The sequence below is a fragment of the Eutrigla gurnardus genome, assembly GCF_963514095.1.
Source record: "Eutrigla gurnardus genome assembly, chromosome: 1".
Lineage (NCBI taxonomy): Eukaryota > Metazoa > Chordata > Actinopteri > Perciformes > Triglidae > Eutrigla > Eutrigla gurnardus.
The window spans coordinates 12,229,587-12,251,074 of record NC_139915.1 but is presented as its reverse complement, the minus strand read 5'-3'; the positions used below and the strand labels follow the sequence as shown (position 1 = coordinate 12,251,074).

Below are 21,488 nucleotides of genomic sequence, written 5' to 3'. Positions count from 1 at the left end.
TCCTCATTTGGTTTACTCATGCACACGCTTCATTGAAATTCAGACCACGATGAGGAAGATGGTTGGATGTGTTGCAGATTTGTAGTTTTTTTTTTTCTGTGACCGGTTTTTAAAAGAGAACACCATTCGATCGGTATATGTTACTCCCAGTTTGGAATAGATTCACTCATGTTTTCAGTTTCTATAGTTGGAATTATTTGTAGCAAGTTGAAAATATTCATCAAAGTGTCATGTAGCAATATTTTTTATTATTTTTTTACACCTTGTGAAATGCAGAAAATGCATTTTTCCTCTGAGAAAAGGGCAATGCATCATATTAATTTAAAAATGTCGGCAGCCTGTGATTGATTTTTACTTTTAAAATAAGCATTACTGCGATTCTCTTAAAAACATGGTTGGTTGTTGCTGCTGGAGGATATCCTCGATAGCATAATGACCATTTCGGGGGGGGGGGGGTTGAAAACAGTTGCCCATCTGTCCCTGAAGGTGGTCAAAATCTGCCTTGATTAACAAGTGGCAAATCTGGTTGATGGTCCCCTGTGCTCCCTCTCATCCCCTCCCACGTGGGGATCAGAGAGGATGAAGTTTGGAGCCTAGGGATAATCTAGTTCCTTAGATTGTGATAATGCTGCTCAGGATGAGCATGTGGATGAGAGCTGTGTTGGGCTGGGGGCCCGTGCTTGCGTAGACTTGTGTGTCTGCATGCTGGTGCTCAAGAAAGAGATGAGGCAGACAATTGCGGAGCCAGCCAGTACCACAGACAATAGAAGATACACACTCGCTGTTGCTGTATCTAGGCAACTACATCAGAATTCAAGATGTTTTGAACAACAGGTGACTGCCACCATATTCCTTTTTCAGTTTTGAGCTGCAAAATTATGACCACTTCCACTCACATACGAATTAGAAAGCAACAATTTCCAAGGAAATTAGACAAATCCTACTGCATCAAGAAGCTAATTTCGAAGTTTGAATGTCGGAAAGTGCCCCGTGAATAACTGTGAGACTGTGAGAAGTCTTATTTCCTATGCAACTCACAAACAGTTTGTGAAATGACAGTGAGTTTAAATTCTGCTAAATTTCATTTAAGTTGTTGTTTCGCTTGGGCTCTTCCCACCCTGATCCGTGTCTGGTGTTGCTGCCCAGCTGTTCCGTCAGCACGACAAGTGGTTCGGGAAACTCCCTCATTGTTCACTGACCAATCGCAAACACACCAGAATGCTGTCAACGAGCATTTTCCACTCAGTGGTTTGCATTTGCCTGCACCTGTGATTTTAGCCCAGAGGGCAGGGGATGCTAGAGGAGGGGGGAGGAGGGGGGGGGGGGGGGGGAATGGGGGAATGGGGGAATGGGGAGAGGCTGGGCATCGAGGTGGAAAGGCAGTCAGGTTTGGGATTAGGCTGTCTTTCTGTCTGTCGAGATTAAAGGGAATAGATTCATTGTGCGTTTTCTCCATTTGGTCGTGTTTTCCTCAAAATGCATCAGAGGACAGCTGAGCCTCACGACCAGAATTTGCATTTTTGTAATTTGCATGAACTCAATGGAGCTCGGAGGCAACTTACGGTTGTGTGTGCACGTATGCATGCATGCACGTGTGTGTGAGTGTGTGTCTGGACATGTGCTTCGCAATTTGACAAGCAAAATAAAGAACTTGTCCAAACAATCCAGACATGACTGGAAAGAGCCTGTGCTGCATTCATGGAAATCATGCCCCCGAACCAACTAGACAGTCGAAGCATTTTGTTGTCCAGCGTTGACTGGATTGTTCAGAAATTACGCTAACTGCCTTCACTGACTTACAACGTGTTGTAACACGGTGCCATGCCGCAGTAGAGCATCTACTGTGGAGAGTTACTAGAATAGATGTACTCTGCACCACAGTGCTTTGCTAGCCTGGGTTGTGAATCTTATCAGGCAGGGTTGTGGTAGTTGGTGTGTGTGTGTGTGTGTGTGTGTGTATGTGTGTGTGTGTGTGTGTGTGTGTGTGTGTCCAGGCCCCTCTGGAGTCCATTAATCCCAAATCTAACAGACTAACTGCAGAGGCATTCTGTGATGTGTGCTGAATCCCTCTCTGGAATATTGGATGCTGCTTCCATAATATTCACTTCCCTTTCTCCCATCAGGAATACATTGTTTTGCCCCCCCATGATGCCGGGATTGTCCACCAGGACAGGTGGCTGCCAAATTTGTTTACAATTCAGGTGTGTTTTCAGCAGTTCTCTGATCTGTAATTCTACATCTCTGAGCTCTTTTAATCCTATTCTTATCTTGTGTAAGCCTTCTAAGCTTTGACCCTAATCTTAAACCACCACATAGAATGGGGCAGCGTGGATTGAGGAGAGTTGTTTTTCCTCACCTTCAAATTTGATGCATACATTTGTCAGAGAGAGAGAGAGAGAGAGAGAGAGAGAGAGCTGGGGTCCTCTACCCTTTGGGGTTTCTTTCTCAAAAGCCATGCCAGATGTATTTATGACTATACCTTTCGATTTATTTGTGTTTTATTGCAGTGGCCTGGACTTGAACCCAGTCTATTTTAAAGCCTTGTGCTAGTCTCAGGAGTGAAACAGATGGAGAGAAAAAGAATGTGTAAATTAGATAGTGAGATGGAAAACACATTTCTATTTGAAATGATTACCCCGACGGGTAGACTAATAGACTGGTATTTCATTTTCGTCAATTTCTTTCTAATCTCATCATACTTAGAAACAGACATGGGAGAGTGTTAGCGTGTGCGCATGTTTATCCAGACAGACACACAAGTAACCAGTGTCTAGACGGCAAACACCAATTTGGCTGGGGCACGGAGGAACATCAATGCTAAAGCAATGTTGCTGAAACACAAGGCACGTTCCTCAGCCTTGCATGGAGGGGAGAATGCAGTGACAGACAGATGGCAATAGGAAGAGGAGGAGATGCAACAGACATGGAGAAGAGGTTGGCAGAGCTCACTGTGGCTAATACATCCAAAGTGTGTCAGTTAGCTCTCTAAATGTGTTAGGCCCCCGGCCTGAGAAAGCCAACACCATCGACTCAACCTACCTCTCTCCACCTTTCCACTTAGCCTCTGTTCAACACCGGCCAATATCCTTAGGGGGAGCTAGACTGCTTTCATTGGCACAATTGATCAAATGCCTACACGCTAAAGTGTGCAGTTTTCTCATTGCCCGTATTAGTCTCATGAGTGTACCGGTGAATTCACTTTGACTGGTGTGCTGCTACGCAACATGGCAGGTAGCTTTACAGGTGTCTTCACACTTGTGTCCTCCCTCTTGGCAGATGTAACAGGCAGTCGTACCATTATAGTACAGTGAGTGATGATACTGGCACCTGATAATTTGAGACCTCACTCGGTGTCGGTGGTATTCGTACGCTACAAAGAAATAGTTCTTTGAGTCAAACTTTTACAATTTTTTCAGTATAGATCACGGTGTAATATATGCTGATAACTTACACAGTGGACATGCCTGACTTCATGTGCTCCAGCGGGCGCACACACTAGGAAACAGACTTCTGGTCTGTGTGAAAGTGCACGGTATTTTTACACGTGTAGGTTTCTAAATAGAAAACATGGTTTCTGATGTTTTGTGCATCACTTTGTGATGTGTACATCAGGGCTAATCAATTAGTTTTGAATGAGGGCCGGTTGATGGAAATGATCCAAAATGTCCGGAAAAATATGGCTTGAAAATGATGAGCAACACATTTATAGTTACAGATACTGTAAAGCAGTAAAACGACAATGAGTCGTTCTCTTTATTTTATCAGGTAAAATATAAGTTAAGGTTCACTCAAATTTCAACAGCTTAACATTTCATAAAAATACAGGTAGAAATAGGTTAACTCAGTTCCACAGCTTAAAAAACAATTTAAAATTGTATTTACATAGGCTAAATAACTAAGGGCACACTCACACCAGGGCCATTCGATCTGTACTGTGCCTCAGCATGATTGCCCCCCCACAGGGGTCCCCGCCGCTTTGCAGTCACATGCCTGATTGCCTGTTGTACATACATCATCACGTCGTAATACGACAAACGCATTGCTTGATGTTGTTTTCAAGGAGCGCCGTCTCAAAGTCATCACAAGAGAGAACAACACGGAGAACATGACTGAAACTTTACTGACAAGTCCGTCTGCATATATTTCGAGTAAACACTCGACCTGCATAAGCACATGTGAGCACGAGCGGATCTGAGCGAGCAGGCAGCGCGAGCGCAGCGGATTTCAGACGGAGACACACAGTGGCATTTTTATTATAAAAGTGCCGGTCCGGTTCAGCTCCGGTACCACTCACACCACGAGTCTGAAGAGTGCAACAGCTTATCAAAATACAGTGTTTTCTGTGTCAACGTTCCAAAGTAGAAAGCGTCATCGTTGTGATTCAACCAAACGGAACGGTCATCAGAACAACATCAGGTGCGGAAAGTACACGAAGAAGAACAAAGCGGGAGCATGCGGTGAGGATTGTTAATTTCCACTAAAAGGGCCAGCAAATATTCCTTCACTGTCTGGATTCGGCCCAAGGGCCGCCAAGTGAATAGCTCTGGTGTACATCATACATTTTATGTAACCGCAAGACAGCACCATCTATGACTCATTCTTCAAGGTATTGGCCCCTTCTTGGATGGCTTTTGGCTCGAGTGTCGAGCCTCTTGACATGTTTCACCTAGCTACCCGGTTTTTATTGTGTTTGACCTGTTTCAGCCAGCAGGAAGCTATTGCTACTGGCAGCGAGCTGTCAAATAAGCATTAGGCTCATATAATTTGCCATTTATTCTTTTTTCAATGAATTTACGTGTCTCAGAGCTTAGGTCCATTCTTAATACAAAACGCAAAAAAAAAAAAATGTCAAGGTCATTTGATACTGCAGAACCAATAGTCAGTACAACACTAAGGACACTACTATGCTATATACTGTATGTGTTGTGGTATCACAGTGATGGCTCTGTTGAGACAGAGAATCAGAAGCACTTTCCCTAATCCTGCTAAAGCAGCACACATGGGAATGATTACTTGCACAAAGCCATGACACCCTGAGTTCCTCAAATCCCCTTTGTTCAAAAGAGAGCGACAAACAGAGAGGCAGACAGAGACGGAGGGAGACAATAAAAGAAAGCGATTTAATTCGGCAAATGTGACAGGATTGCATGAAGTCTGGTGGATCTTGTTATTGTATGGATCATCTGAATGAAGCCTTCACAATGCTGGACGTGTTTGTCCTCATTTTGTTAGTCACATTATCAGAACAGGGCAAGGGTGCCTCAATTTGGGCACTAAATCAGTTGAAGAAGAGATCTGTTGAATTTGAAATGGCATCATTGAAGTAGTACGGCTGGAATGTAAAGAAAAATATTGGAGTGAAGCACTTCAAAAGACGACCCAATTAGCAACAAAAGGTTTCCTCTCATTCTTTCCTTAATGGACTACTTTAAACCTGTTTTCTCCTTGGATAGAAACAGGGTTTCTGTAATGAGCTGGTGAGTCATAGACACTCTTTGCCGTTTTTTTATCTTCTTCTTTTTATTTCCTGCCCCCTCCCTTTTCTCTCTCTTTCCCTCTTTACTTCTTGCGCTCACTAAATGGGCCAAGGCAACTTTCTTTGCCGTCTACTGGGGACAGGGAGTAGATTAAGGCTATTAACGCACACAAGGATGCCGATCGGCCTTTCTTGTCTCTGGTCTCATGTCTGATCCACACTGCGAGCTCTCTCCTAAGGCCCTTCGGGGGCATGATGTGTTTGTATTTTGTGTCTGGTGGAGAAACTGTTGTTTGACTGAAACAGCATTTGACTCCCGCAAACATGCCGGAATGCAATCTGAGGGGCGTCACACAGCGACCAAAGCAGAGTGCTCTCTCATACGTCTGCAAACAATAAGTTGTAGGGAGTAGAAATAAGACACGGTGCAGGCATTCTGTTAATGTTGCCTATGAGCGAACATGCTGCGATGCACACACGGTAAAGACGAGACCCGAGCATGCTATATTTAGATGACAAACTGCCATAAACCCAGGCTAAAGAGGGAAGAAATAAACAAAAGAGAGTGGGGGAAAAAACGCAAGGCAGTCCAAAAGCATCCCCTGTCACGGTGCAATCCCCCATGTCCTAATTACACAGGCTTAGAGGAAATGGAGGATTAGCGTCTGATTCACCACGCTGCTCTCCTCATCTTCTAATAAGTTCTCTTCTTGTCTCCTTGCCATCCTTTGTGCCACCCTCCATGTCTCTCTCCAGGTAAAGGTAGCAAGATACTATTGACCTATAACTTCCTGTTTCTGCTTGTCCCTTCTCCTTAACATGTCTGCCTCAGACAACACCACCTAATCATCCCATTTTAAAAGTAGGCTGCTTTTTGTTAGCTGTTCTCATCATTTGGTGTTCAATATTTGGATGTAAAACATTGTTTTCATGAATATTCTCATGTGCACATGTTGTGGTTAGGGTTAGTGCACTTTTTTTTTACTGGTCATCTATTCATTGGTTTAGTTTTCAGCACAATAACTTTATTTATATATTTTGTAAAGACAAGCTGAGAAAACCAGATGAAAATGCAGATGTGGGGCTTTCACACCATGTGTCATACTGTATATGCATTTTCATATCATATACTTTTGTCCAATGGTATTTACTATCAATGTTAATGCAAAAAAACAAGTTTGAATCAGTTTTGTTTTTACATTTAGACTATTATAGTATAGTAAATATAGTAATTTTTTACAGTCTTCTGTTGTATTTGTGTATATTAAAACTATATAAAGTTTTTCTGTAACTTCGAACCTTTCTATAATTATATTTTGAGTGATTATCTGTGAAGGTTTGTACATTTTATATAGTATATATAATGTAGTTGGCTGGTATAGTTCTGCCTCCATATCTTTTCGGCAAAGTGCTGTCTATGATATGTAGCTAGGGTAAGAGTACATTGCATATCACTTGATATTTATTTTCATCTAGGTTATAGCTTTTTCATGTTAAGTGTTTGATAGGTATAAATAGCTTTATTTTAGCAGGATGATGTAAGGCTTGTTCCAGACATCTATATCTAATAGCTTGCCTGTGGCTCTGCTGCAATTGCCCCACCATTAGAACACTTACGCAGTGAGAGAAACAGGGGTAGAAGAGTGAACTATAGCCAGAGGAAATGTGAATTATACAAGGTCTTAAGTCTCAGGTTGGAGAAGGTTTGATTGGCTGAAGCAAGGATCTTCTTTGACTGACCTTGCAATATTTATGAAGTGCCTCTGACTGCTTTGAACAGTGAACTATCCACGCTTCTGATTGCATGTAAAAAAAAAAAAAGTATGCAGTCAAGTTATTCTCCGTGTTAGTTCTGGGGTTTCTTTCTGTCTCCAGCAGCATGGATGCAGCTAAATGAAGAACACTTAGAGCTCGGTTGAATAAGCTGCTCAAACGTAGCAGTGGGAATTTCCTGAAGAGTGCTGTCACACGTCACAGATGAGGTTACAGATAAACATCAGTTTGCCTGTTCTCAGCGCTTTTTGGCCTTGGATAGGTTCCCATGGCCGTTGTTTTCTGTTAAACCTGTTTGTTGAGGTTGCTAGTTTTTTTTAAATTTATTTCCTACTCTGAGATCTGATTGTCAACAGATAACGGAGAGAAATGTTTTTCTACACATTTGTCTCTAGGCTGAACCTTCACTATCAATTAAAGCGAACAGAACTCTTTATGATTGAGCTCATTCCAGGCGGGAACGGTGGCAACACACATAATGAAAGCTGTTCATATTTTAATGGAGTATCTTTAAATGAACTTCATTAAAAAAACAATCAGTTTTCCTTCTAGTTGCAGACCCTGGCAGAGTCTAAGTGCACATTATGTTCTACCCTCTTCAGACAAAAACAAATGTGGCAAACATACATACACAGGTGTACACGTGCGTGGCAGCCTTTATATAACCAGCTAGGTCACTTGCAAACTAATTTGCATTTATAAGGGCCGTGTTGTGCATTTCAAGGCCCTCATTGCCGTTTTCTGTTCAGGGTAAAGTGCTGTTTGAGAACAGCAGCACCGCTGTCCTGATGCCCCTCATCTCTACAACCCACAGACCTCTCTCATCACCCAGAGCACATAGCCCCTCTTGCTCATCATTAATTAGGGTCTGTGTGCTTGTTTTTGTTTGAATATGAGCTTATGCTCCTCTTCTTCAACCTCATTGGTTTTTTCATCCCCTTCTCTCTCTCCTATGCATAAATACTCTCTCCTCAGGGTGTTCTTTGAACAACTTAGCCAGGCATTAACTGACGGAGGGGCCTGCAGTTTGTGAGGGAACGCCTGAAGAGAGGACGTGTTTGATCTTGAGATACATGTCCTTGATTCAGTCTCGGCATTGCCAGCCACCGGGCACCCCCGCCACCTCTGCCAAGCTTTTTCCTGCTATGCATCGGTATTCTCTTGCCTCCCACTGTGATAAAAGCTATTACACTGGAGAGAAGTATCCCTCTCATTGTGTTAAGCCACCCACTGAAAAAAACAATCCAGACCTATTCCCTCAACACACAGCCACACTCAGAGTAGAACTTTGAATCAATAATTGGACGCTAACCAACAATTTATCACATAATGCCATAAAATGGTTTTAATTTGGATACAGCTACATTATTTCAGCACATCATATTGTCTGTGGGCTCTGAAGCCATGGATGGAGAGCTTCCACAAAATAAAAAAGGTATAAATGTATTTAAAACTGCACGAATGACAAATTACCATTTTAAATTGCACCATGGGCACCATTTACTGTTGTTTATAGACTCCGAGCAGCAGGCCAGTTTAAGGTGCAGGTCCCACAGCAAACTGTGGTGAATACACCAAAACAGCATGCTCGTGGAAATACTATTGTATTGCAACCTGCTGAAGTCATGTTGACATAACAGACTTTCCAACTGTGGAGAACAACCTGCTTTCCCAGCAGCACTCTGCTATCGAATAATAATGTATTGCAATTCAGCAATACACTTGAGTAATGTTCTCATTTTTGCCACAACAGAGCTGTGTAAGGAGAACAAATACAAAATAACTTGCTTCATAACTCTGAAGTGATGAGAAATATAGCGTTTTGATTTCTTTGGGTCATGGTAAAAATAAATTCACAGCAGACTAAATAATAGAGCGGATTTCATAATACTTTGTTTATAAAGTAATTTCCACATATTCAAATCTCCACACTGTGCACACGGACCCGAAGTTTGCTGGCGACCTGAGAAGTCAGGAGATATTGACTAAACATTAGGCTCAGTCGGAGTGGAGACTCTCTCATCTGTGCAGTCCAAATATTTAGTCACTCTGATTGGTTGAGATTGGGGGAGGGGAGCTGCATGGATCAGCTGAGCTGGATAGCAGTAGGCGAGGAGATTAAAAGCACAATAACACACGCGCGCATGCACACACAAACACACACTGTGAGCTCCCTCAGGTGAACAGGTGCAGTCATGGTCTGTCACAGATGCTCCGCGCAAATTCGTCAGCTGCCTTTCCTCCTGTCCACCTTGGGTGGGTTGGGGGACATTCACCACAACACAACCACGGCACAAACACACAGATTCTTTTGGATCATTCTCTGTTCTCATAGGCTGCTGTAGGAGCTCATAGAGCTGCGTCATGTCTAGCCAGGTGTGCGTGATGGTGAAATGATTCATCACCACTGTGGTGGATGCTAATTTACTATTATTATTACGTGTTTTTACCTTTTTACTTCCCTGCACCGTTTTGAACTTCACTCTACCAGACTATGAGTCTGCATGTGCAGCTCGCCACTGCTGCTTTGCAGTGCAGTAACCCTCGTGTGTACATCTCTCTCTTGCTTGCCCTCTCCCTCCCACCACAGGAACCACAGTGTGTGACAGAGGGGCATTAATCACAGGGCTGGGTAATAAAGCGAGGAGGGATGGGCATGCAGGGCCGGGGGGGGGGGGGTGCAGGCGTCTAGAGGGAGAAAAGGGTGTTTAGGGAAATCACACCATGCTTTATGACACACACTGATACACAGGCACATTTTTACAGTCACAGGTTCAGGTGCACATCCTTCATGCGCTGTGCTGAAAGCTTCCACCATGAAAGTTTGAAAAATGCAATCGAGGAGAGGAGAAAAGAAAATTCTAGGAATGTTGACCGGTTACTTTTTTTTTATCTGTGTTGAGGGGAGCCTTGTGACTTCGGTGCCCACATGTGTTTGGAGCGTAGCCTGTTGCCCTCGTAAGTGATAGACATTTTTTTCTGGAATGCAAACTTTTTTTTCCTTGATACTGAAACCTCTCATGATATGAGATGATGATAAAAAAAAATGTGTCTGTTTGTACATGTGTATGAGCTAAATGACAGCAGAACATGTAATTTAATGGTCCTCTGGGTGTAACTGTATTCACTGTTTTTTTTCCTTCAGCATTTATTCCTGACCCCTTCGGGGTTATTGGAGAAAAGGGTTGTGAATCATATCAGGTGTGTGCGTGTGTGTGTGTGTGTGTGTGTGGTGTGTGTGTGTGTGTGTGTGTGTGTGTGTGTGTGTGTGTGTGTGTGTGTGTGTGTGTGTGTGTGTGTGTGTGTGTGTGTGTGTGCATCCCCATCCGACTGCAACTCAAGGAGTTATACAAGGAGAATTAGAAAACGGTTGAAAAATACCAATAATAATTTCCTGTTCCTGTAGATCCACTTACACAACAGAGAGCTAGATGCTAGTGATCAGGTTGTTCCACCAACAAACAGCAGAGAAGACAGCATTGTTTTTTAATATATATATATATATTCTTCTGCTTCTTCTGTAACACCGGGTAGCCACTACACACTACATTTTAGATGCTCTACTCCGCTTTTGAATGGAATTATTCATTCCAATTATTCCTTAATTTATTCTGCCTCTAAAAAAGCCCCAGTAAATTTAAAGAGATACATGTAGGGACTGTTTTTCTTTTGCATTTTAGATAAGGCACCTCATTGGTTCCACAAGTAATTAACAAATCCTTCATTCACTCATCTATCACACCCCGTGTGCTGTTACGAGCAAGGACGAAATTTTGATTTCAGAAGTGGGGGGGACACAAGTATTTTTAATAAAACTCTAACTCTTTCAGTTCACTGTGTTTTCTAGTAGTTCTTCTAGTTTTCTATTGCTAATTTTAAGTTTACTGTTCCCTTTTTTGGTTTGACTGGTTGTAAATCATGTAGCAAAACATTATCACCGAATTCTAATCCAATAGTAATAATAATAATACATTTTATTGATCAGATTATTGAGAGCTTTGTAGATGATGAGGAGGATCTTGAAGTGGATATGCTGCTTTATTGGGAGCCAGTGAAGGTGTTGCAGGATGGGTGTAACGCATTTCTTTGAGTAACTTACACTTTGACTTCTAAAGAAGTCTCTTATGTCCACTTTTCTTTTTTTAGACATCCTGGCTGCGTCTAATTACCAAACACACACTCACGCGCGCACATACGCACATGGACACCGATTCAAACGTAAATGTAAATGAAACCTCTGATATTACAATCCTTCTAGCAGACGTGAACCAGGCAGAACAAACTCCCAACTTCCAGTAGCGGACTCCTGTAGGACTCCTGACCGCAGACTAGAAGACCGGTCGGTGTGCAAGCAAGATGGAGTGACAGCGGGGACGGCCAATCACACAAGAAATGGCAGAGCCAATCGAGGAGCTTGTGGGCGGTCTAGACTAAGGGAAACAGGCTTCAGTTTGAGCGGTCGTTTTCCGCTCGGTCCTAGTGCTTGACGCTTCTCTGTTTACTAAAGCGTAACATTGTTTTTGGACTGTAAAAAGTGCAGGGGACTACAACGGCCTTTTGAAAAAGTGCAGGGGACATGTCCCCTGTGTCCCCCCCCTAAATTACGTCCGTGGTTACGAGGCACAACATTATCTGATGTTGACAAATAACACAGTGACCCAGGTAACTTCCAACTTCTTTTTGCTACGTCCCTGAACTCAGGGTCTTCCTGAATTCGTAATCGTTTCTTTGACACTGTGTCCTTCTTCTATTGCTCACAGGCTTCTCTGAACAGCTTAGGCACTTTCATATTTGTTTCAAGTGGGCTTAGCAGTAAAGTTAAGTAGCTGTTACGTAGCAGTGCTATCTAACTTGTTACCCAGTCTTGCTATTCTGCCCCAAAGCAAGGCAATTAAACTGCAAGAGAGGTAGTAAGATATCTCTGCTCGCTGTTAAACAAAAAAAAGTGATAGTGTGTCGAGTTAATTAAACTTTTTGTTGGCCATAGAGGTGAAATAAATATCTGATTTCAATCAGGGTTTCAAGTCAAGTGTCTACAATAGGGCTGCAAAGATACAACCATCAACGGTGTATGCCTCCTGACTGGGCAATTTAATCCATTTGAGTGACACTTTCCTTGTAAAAGAGGCTTAGTCTTGCCTCTTCTCTTCTCTCTTATGCCTGAAATGCTTTGTTCACGGTTTATATTGAGTAATCCAAAATTCTTGATACATATTGTTGCATTTACATTTGTTTCCATTTGGTTCAGTGCATAGTGGCTATACGATGTCCTGTCCTTTTCAGGCTTTGTTTGGAAGATGAGATTTTCTTCAGCGATACCATATCTCTGCCCAAGATTGCAAACTTGATAAGAGTGACCACTGGGGGAAAAAAAACTGCCGTGAACGCAGATTGATATATTGGGTTTCAAGTTATTTTGAGGCTCGGCTTTTACAACAAATAATAACAAATCATTTCCCTTAAAAAAAATAATGTTGCTAAAAAAATAAACCTAACGCCGTAATAAATTGAGGGCATCTACTAAAAGGATATCAACATAAAACATAAAAGTGATTGGACAGTATGCATGCCTTAAGTGATGGAGAAATATCACTTATATAGTAATAGTTCATGTTTTAATATGATTATTTTTCGTTGTGATTTATGCAAAATCAAAAGAAAATTGAATAAAGCTGATCATTAGTGTGCTTCATCATTGTACCGTATCAAATCATCGACTGGTAGGTGAATTAAATTCTGACAAATGATTGCATGTTTCAGTGTGTCCATCAGTGGAATACATCTTGGACCATAGACAGAGATGAGAGGGAAACTGGAGAGGGAGCGACTGAGCCCTCCCCTAGCAGCCACATCATCACAGGCAAATGTGTCCTTGGTGGAGGCTTCTACCGCCAGTCCCAGAGAACTGGTAGAGCCATGGTGGAAAGAGAGAGAGAGAGGGGGGGGGGAAGATGAATGTCAACCCTGCTCTCATATGTCATATTGTTAACCATAGATATGAGGAGAACGCCTCAAGGTTGAACGTGCGGCTGAGACATAAATAATCTATCAGAGGTTTCCTCCAACTAAATAGAGGGAAATATGTCTGCATGGATTATTTATGCTTTAATATGCACACGGTGAATGGACAATCACCTCAGAGAGCATGAAGACATTGTAGGGGCCGAGTTAATTGTGTGTGTCTGGAATGCATGCATGCTGGGTTGGTTACTCGTAGGGTCTATAGTTTGTGGCCCGGTGATGGATTACAGTAGTGGCGTGCGCTGGTTGGAAAGTGTATTCTGGTTTGTATTATTCATGCACAAGCCTTTGTCCAAATCATCGATCTTTGTGCTTTTGACATGTTTGTATTTTCTCACTCAAATCTTGAATCACTCGTGCGCAAACAAAGGGCACACACACACACAAACACTCACACGTACAAATGCTTCTCAGTGTGTGTAGATGCGGATGGACTACATTTGAGTCCATCTCAAAGTGCTCTGGACTCCGCTTTCCAGCTCACCTTATTTCCTCTTCAGATGACTGCCTTGACATGTCAAGCTCTCTTTGCCAGCACTGTGTGGCTTCTTCGAACATTTGTGAAGTGTTAAGCTCATCGCTACAGTTTAGGAGGGCCGTCTCTCAGCAATCTGGGTTGCTGACCCACAACACAACAAAGACCGCCTAACCAAGTGCACTGACTCACATCCACTCTGCCCACTCATTTGCATCAATGAAATAGTGTATTAGTCCCAAGTATGTGGTCTTCACAGCAACACCTAACACACTTGTTGTCTTCTTACATTCAGTCGAGAACAACAGTGGATATGCTGTACAGCTTTGACTCACCTCATTCATACTCCTAACCTGACCTTCATAAAAGCCTTAGAGAATATGTTCAGGCCTTGCATTAACATACCCTTCAAAATGTCACCTTTTGACTTTAGTCAGAGTTCAAACCACAAGAGGCTTGTTACAGGGAGACAAATCACACCGATGTATGATGTGGTTTTTGTTCCACGCTCCAAATAGAAGAACAAAGATTCATCATGAGGAATTAAGGTTTGAACCGTTAACATTCAGCAGGGAAGGTTAGAGATGAAAACAAGCTGTTTTTTCTGGTAATTGTAAAGTCTTTGACTATGTATAAGCTCAAATATTACTGCCTGCAACTGCTTGTGACACTTTCATCGAGCTATAAAATCATCAACAATGACGGAATTAAGCTCCTATGAATAGACTTGCCTAATTCGTCTTAACAAAGAAAGCTGCCTCAGTTCTGTTCCAGTTTATGTTCCAAGTGTATTTTAGCAAACAAGCAAGTGTTGCAATGCTATAAGAAATTGGTGTTGTGTTTGTCTGCAGTGTTTGACTTCACAAACAGGCAAAGATGCACTGCATGTCTCAAAACCAATATGCAAACTGGCCTGAGATGCTGCATTTGTTTAGAAGCCTGTGCAAGCAACCTTTGAGTTCCAGTCGACAACCGTGTTAAATGCTGCGGTTTAATTGCATACTTGTCTTTCTCTGGCCTGCACCTTCTGAGTTTACACTTCTTTAACCAATGGTTTGATTTATGGAGCTTCATAGAAGCAGAAACTGAAATAATCGAGTAGCATGTGTAAATGTCAGCCGAGCCAAACATGATACACAATCTGTTTTCAATGATTCAAGGATCATTCTTTGTCATAATGCAACATGGTAACATACAACGAAAAGTATTCGTAGCCCATTGGCTAAACAAGGGGAAAAAAAGAATGCAAACAGCAGCAAAACAAAAACAGAGACAAAAACAGTTATCTTGGCAGATAATATGGCCGGGGAAAACGTTGCATATTAATTTGATTATGTTTGCTCACCAAACATTGATGTAAACGCAGTCCACTTCCTCTCATTCTCCTGCAATCCGTCCTTTGGTCCACCCGTCAAGTGCAGCTTGATCAGGGATGTCACGACGGAGCCAGGTCTCTGATTTGGACACACCAATCAGCTACCTCCTATAGCTGGGTTGGCCTGAAGTCTTTCTGAAGACTGAACATCAGACAGTGAGGATTAGACCAGGTAGTGGAGGAGTCTTAGGTTCTTGTGGGGTTTGCTTAGCTTTCATCTCGGGTCTCCCCCCGAGGCAGTCAACTTGTTGGCGTTTCATCTGGCTGGCCGGTCATTGTAGGCGGTGATCATTCCAAAGTCATCTGCACGTTGTCCAATCCCCACACTTACTTTTCCAATGTTGATGAGTTTGCTCCAGTAATAAACACAAAAATGTGGCAAAATGCATGGGAGCTACCAAGCACTGCATATCAATGCGCCGCCCTCGCCATCTCCCTTTAATGTTTTGTTGTCAGTCAGTTAAAGATGGGAAACAAGGAACTAGTTGGGCCAATTTCATTAATATAGTCCCAACTGTCCCAACTTGGTTGACATTTCTCAGTTTCATCCCACCCGGCCAATGGAAAAATTCCATTTATGGGACAACAGATGCTCCGTTTCTTTCCTCTATTATTCACTTTGCGCCCAAGAGGAGAAAAAATGGGCTCCCTTTTTATTTTATTATTATTTCTCAACCAAGTTCTGGATCATGAATACTTCCATAATCAGCCAGAGTGTGCATCCCTCTCAATGGAGATGAAAGAAGGGAACACACTTACACGTATACACACACATGTGCCCACACACCACAACAACAGCACACAAATAAACAGGCACAAACACACGGGGAGGAAGCACAAGCCATTTGGCACAAGCTCTCTGTCTAGGGAGGGCTTCAAAGCCCACTGACATGAATTTATGATAACGGCACTATGCCTTTGCCAAACCTCAACTGTTGTTGTTTTTCTCTCACTCCCTCCCCAACCCTTCTGTATACTCTGCCATCCCCTTGATCAGAGCTTTGGAAAATGCTAGCAGGTGTCCTCCAGTCCCTTGGAAAGGTGTGTGTGTGTGTGTGTGTGTGTGTGTGTGTGTGTGTGTGTGTGTGTGTGTGTGTGTGTGTGTGTGTGTGTGTGTGTGTGTGTGTGTGTGTGTGTGTGCAAATGTTTATGCATTGTGTGTGTTTTGAATGGGACACCAAGTTTAGGCTCCGACTCTTTGTACAGTTTAGTTTCATCATGGTTCTGTGATTCTATTACCTTGTCGCTGTGTGCTTTTATTCTATTCTACAGTACTGACCCAAAATCACTTTCTTTTCCACCTGTGCCCCCCCCCTTATTTCTATGTGCAGATGAGGACTGTGTGAATTGTACGGAGGAGTGCCGAGTACTGGGTCATTCTGATCGCTGCTGGATGCCCCAGTTCCCGGTTGGAGGAAACCAGGCAGAGGGTGTCGACTACCGCAACAACATGTTCGTGCCAGCGGGCATGGAGACCGTGCCTGAGACCGAGACCTACGAGACTGTCAACCCCAATGGCAAGAAGACATTCTGTACATTTGGAAAAGAGAGACGTGACCACACTATCTTGGTCGCCAATGTCAAGCCCTACTTGAAAGCAAAACGAGCCCTCAGTCCACTGCTTCAAGAGGTACCCTCAGCCTCCAGCAGTCCTACCAAGGGCTGCTCAACCATGTCACCCTGCTCTTCAGTCAAAAGCCCAGCTGATGGAGCTGAAGGCAAACCTCCCCCCGCCACCTGCTCCGGCCACTATGGGCCTCCTGATGGCCAGTACCTGTCACCAACCAAACAAACCAGAGAGCAGGGGGTCTACCCACCCTTGCCTCCCTCAGACCCAGTTGCCAAGGTGCTCGCAGAGGCCCGCTCCAGGATCAGCCAAGAGGCGACGGGCGAAATGGAGCGTGTTCTGGAACAGGTGGAGCCGGATGCGAATCGCGACAGAGTGGATGCCGACCAGGTGGTGAGAGACATCGACAAACTATTGCAGGACTGCAGAGGAAGTGAGGCCACCGGCACACTCAGGAAGTGACACAAAGGGCCGCAACAAAAAGAAGTATGGGGGTAGAGAGGGGAATATAATGCTATTCCAAAAAACTCTCATGCCAAAACTGTCACCAAATCAAATCAAAAAGGTTAAATGGCTCTTGTGATAGGAGCTCCTGCCACTCTTTCTGTATTTGTTGTTGAAAAGTAGGGACATTGGACGGACAATGGGAACATTCAATAATGTCAGTCATTTGGCAGCAGTTTTGTGCTAAGATACCTACCAAGAAAAATTAACTGGGTTACAAACATCTGAATACTGCTAAAAAAAAAAAATGTTTTGGATTCTTAAGCAAATTACAGAGGCTTATGCCTCTGGCACCCTGCAAGCTATTATCTAAGTGCCCACCAGCTCATAAGTGTGTTGTTCATGGTCTCTCGTGAAATCCTACATTATCTACGTGTGTAGGTGGATATCTGTTTTGTGTGATGGCCATAGAATCTGAACGAAGGAGGACTATTAATGGTCAGACATGACAATCGATGCAGAAACAGTGAAACCAATTCTGATCTATTTGGAACAAGGAGTGACCGAAATACACAAAACAACCTTATCTTTCTTGACTTTAACATAGGTGTTTGATGTGTGATGGATCCTGTATGTGAAAGTGAAGAGATTGGTTAATCAGATGTGCGTTCGCCGGCGTCGGTTATGGACTTGTGGACGGAGAAGGCTTGATTGCTTCGCTGAAGGAGAATTATTAACAGTGTAACCATGTGTCACCTGTCATTGTAGCCACATGTGTAAGCTGTGTCTGTCTCACGCCTCTATTTAAACATTCATGTTGCTGACTGGTGTAGTTGCATGCACCAATTGTACACACATTTTACACCTGCGCGCTACACTTTGCGCATACACGCACTGACACACTCACATGCACTGATAGCCCCTACAATCACACACACAAACACACACACACACAAACACACAATGCTTACACACTACTGCCCATCTGTGTAACTGTCTTATACATGAACATCATCAGCTTTCAGTCCCTTGTGTACAGTGAGTTATCATGTGTGTGACTATGCCTTAAGGCAATCACGAGTTGTATAAAAAGGGACATTTTTTCCTCAACTGTGAAAAGATGATATCTATATGATGATATAGATGACTATATGTATGAATCCATGTATAGTGTCCAAATATTAACAAATATTTATACATTTTATAAGAAAAAAAAAGAGGAATCTCAGCAGAAAGTGTCCTCGGGTTAAGGTTGAGTGCGGGGTACTAACTCCAAAGTACTGCAAAGGAGACTGCCATTGTTTCGAAGACACATATCCAAAAATATTAATAAACAAGAAAATGTCCCTTCACATTATCACTATACATAATATCATTATATGTGTAAATGTATTCAATTTAGATGTGTTTACATCAAAAAAACTGACATATTTTTATTGATTTTACTGCAATTTCTGTGCATTTGAGCCAAATTGTTATGTGTACAAAAGCTATATTGTGTATTTTATTAAATTAATATATAGTTGTGTTGCAATATACATGGGCTTATATTGTATTTGGCAAAAGTTGCCTTAGTAGCTGTCGAACTCTGTGAGTTTGCTTTAGTTTGGGTTTTTGTTGGTGTTCTTTTCCTCTCTATTCTGCGTCTTTGCAGGCTGGCTTCAGTGCTTTTGAGATGTCGCCTCTTTTTACCCGAAGGTCCGGCTGGATCAAATACAATAACTGTTGAAAGCTTAACGAGCCAGCTGATTTAGATTATAATTCAAACCTACAACAAAAAGCAACAACCACAAGATAACAGTTTGAATATTTTTACTGAGCAGATTTTTACACGGCAGCTATTTTCTTTAACAATAACTCGTATGCGTATCTCTTGTGTTACTTTATGTTTTTACTTTCTTTCCAAAAAAGAAACCTGCCATATTGAAAGTGGAGTGGTTTCCTTGGTGATCATAAAACTGCCTTACTGTCTCTGCGGAGAGCTTCTTGTATCTGTGGAGCTTGTGACTGCTTATAAAGCCCTGGTCCACCAGAATGTGCATTTTCTATTAAGGACCAAAAGAGGTTCTTTTTCAGCAGTCTGTGTTGTTTATGTGTGTACTCCTTCTCGATAACATGTTAGACTTATCATATTTTGCAGAGAAACTTGGCATCTGAAATTCTATCGGAAGTTACTTTGGATTAGATGTCTTAGCTGTTTAGGTACACGGTTTATATAACCAGGTGTCTTCACATTCAGGCTTTCTTAAAAAAAAATAATGATACAGACATTTATTTTTGAAAATTTTGGCACATTTTTGGCCACTCTGGAATAAGGGATGTGCTTTTTCTAATATACTCTGACAGTAAAATAAGCAGAACAGTAGGCTATTAGACTAGATGTGTTTTGGAAAATATGACCACAATCACCAAATCTATGTAAGATGCGGCCATGAGAGGAAACAGGGACTTGCATTCACATGGCTCCTAGTGTGTTTGCTGCAAAGTGTTTCTGAGCTGAGTTGGAATCTTGACAGCAGAAATAACACATATCCTACATTCTATCCTGCAGACATGTCACATATAACTATTTTGGTATTTTTGTTCTTGCTTGTTTTCCTTTTTTTGGATACATGTTTGGACTTTCCATCATTCTGCCATATCGGTGTCTTTTGTCAACTTTTTCTTTTTGTTCACTATTCATTTGCTTACTTTTTCCTCAGAGGAGCAAAGCAACTGTGAGCTTTTCTGCTCCTCTTTGTCTGCAAAGTGTTTGGTTTCAGTTTACCCTTGCTCCTTTCCTTGGCGATAGCAACGGCTGTTTTTAGAGACAGCTTGGAAGATTTAACAAGGAAGGAAAAGAACATTTATGGTTATTTTTAAATTAGACCTTTTTTGTCACTCTCTCAAATATCTGGATAAATAAAGCCAGTCCGACGTTCACACCGTACGAGCAGTAAAAATGTGCCGTTGAAAATGTGAACTGCAACTATGACAAAAAGGCTGTTACATGTGTGTATATACACACAAACACTCGGGCACTTCAGCAGCAAACTGCCTTTCATTTAAATGCATAGCCCCTTCAAGGTAACACGGAGACTGAACGAGAGGGCAAAACAATACCCAGACAAATGTAACACTTCCACATTTGTCTTCATGGTTTATTTTCTTTTTATCTTATTGTGCTCAGTCTTCATGCTGGATTAAGCATTGTCTACTGTGTGTGTGCGCTTGATTCACTTTCATGCCCCTTTATTGTTTGACAAAACAATTCCTTTCTTCTTATTTAATTTCTGTTACCTGAGTACTGTAGATTCAATTCCAACTCAGACAGAACTTGCTGTGGTCTCTCTTTTAGTTTTGGGCATTAATGAAAACAAAGTGCAGAGGTTAACCCAGAACTCTGTCTTTTGCTCAGTCTGGCTGTCACAAACAGTCACTGTTAAGGCGCATTTGAAGTGCTCTCCCCTCGAATGGTGTCGTCCCCGACCCCCGGCCTGGCATCGGTCTGACATCACAAACTGTGGGCAGGAAATGAGTTGGGTCCAGTGGGTGGAAGGAATTCTTTAAAGCCATGGCCCCTCTCTCAGGCTTTTTGCTATCTAACAGAGCAGAGGCTGCTGCTGAGGTCAACATGTAGTTGGAGATTGAGCATAATGCAAGGCCTCTCATTATCATTATTATTATCATCATACATTGTAGGCAATGCATTACTCAAATCTGGAGTGGGTTATTTTTGCCCACGAGAGACTGTTTTGCCAAGTGCATAGGGCAGGGTCTTGTTGAATGTGGCTAACCGCCTCTGGTTTCTGACTTCTCACTAATGCAGGTGCACACAGACTCAGACAGCCGCTGCTTCACACACACATAGAGACAACATACCATTTTGGTTAGTTAAAACAAGCACCTGATGTTTGTCAGTGTCGTCCCTTCACCCTCAAGCCCACACTGATAGCATAGGGCTCCACGCTACAATGGGCAACTGGTGAAAAGACCAGAGACATTCATTTGTATGGATTATTTCAACTGCTATTGTCTAAAGGCTGTGTTCATTGTGATCTATCTGAAAAAAAAAATGATGAAAAGATCAAATAAAAAAGCAATTACTAATAACGTTTGCTCTTGTTCTTGTATGAGTTGCTTGAGGAATGGCTCGTCATGGCTTTTATTTATTTTTTCTTCTCCCAAGAGATAACCTCAAGCACCTGATGTATTTGTGTTCTCTCGAGCATCTGTGTGACCAATTTTGCCTTGTCAAATAAGATGGCAGTGTTTACCTCCACAATGACTGGATAAGAAAAAAAAAAGTTTTTTCAATTGCATTCTTTGGTTTTTAAATAACACCCACACACACAGACACAAAATTATGCTTTTGGTA

The 21,488-nt window shown here is 42.3% G+C and overlaps 1 protein-coding gene across 4 annotated transcripts in view; it reads left to right on the top strand.

Moving 5' to 3' along the window:
- pcdh17 (protocadherin 17) overlaps positions 1-18,094 on the top strand; it is a 50,701-nt gene extending 32,607 nt beyond the window's left edge. For all 4 annotated transcript variants that reach the window (XM_084019092.1, XM_084019091.1, XM_084019090.1 and 1 more), the window contains exon 4: positions 16,452-18,094. In XM_084019092.1, the coding sequence (XP_083875218.1) occupies positions 16,452-17,149 (698 nt within the window). In that variant the 3' untranslated portion in view covers positions 17,150-18,094. The remainder of the gene's footprint in view (positions 1-16,451) is intronic.
- Positions 18,095-21,488: the final 3,394 nt, after the last annotated feature.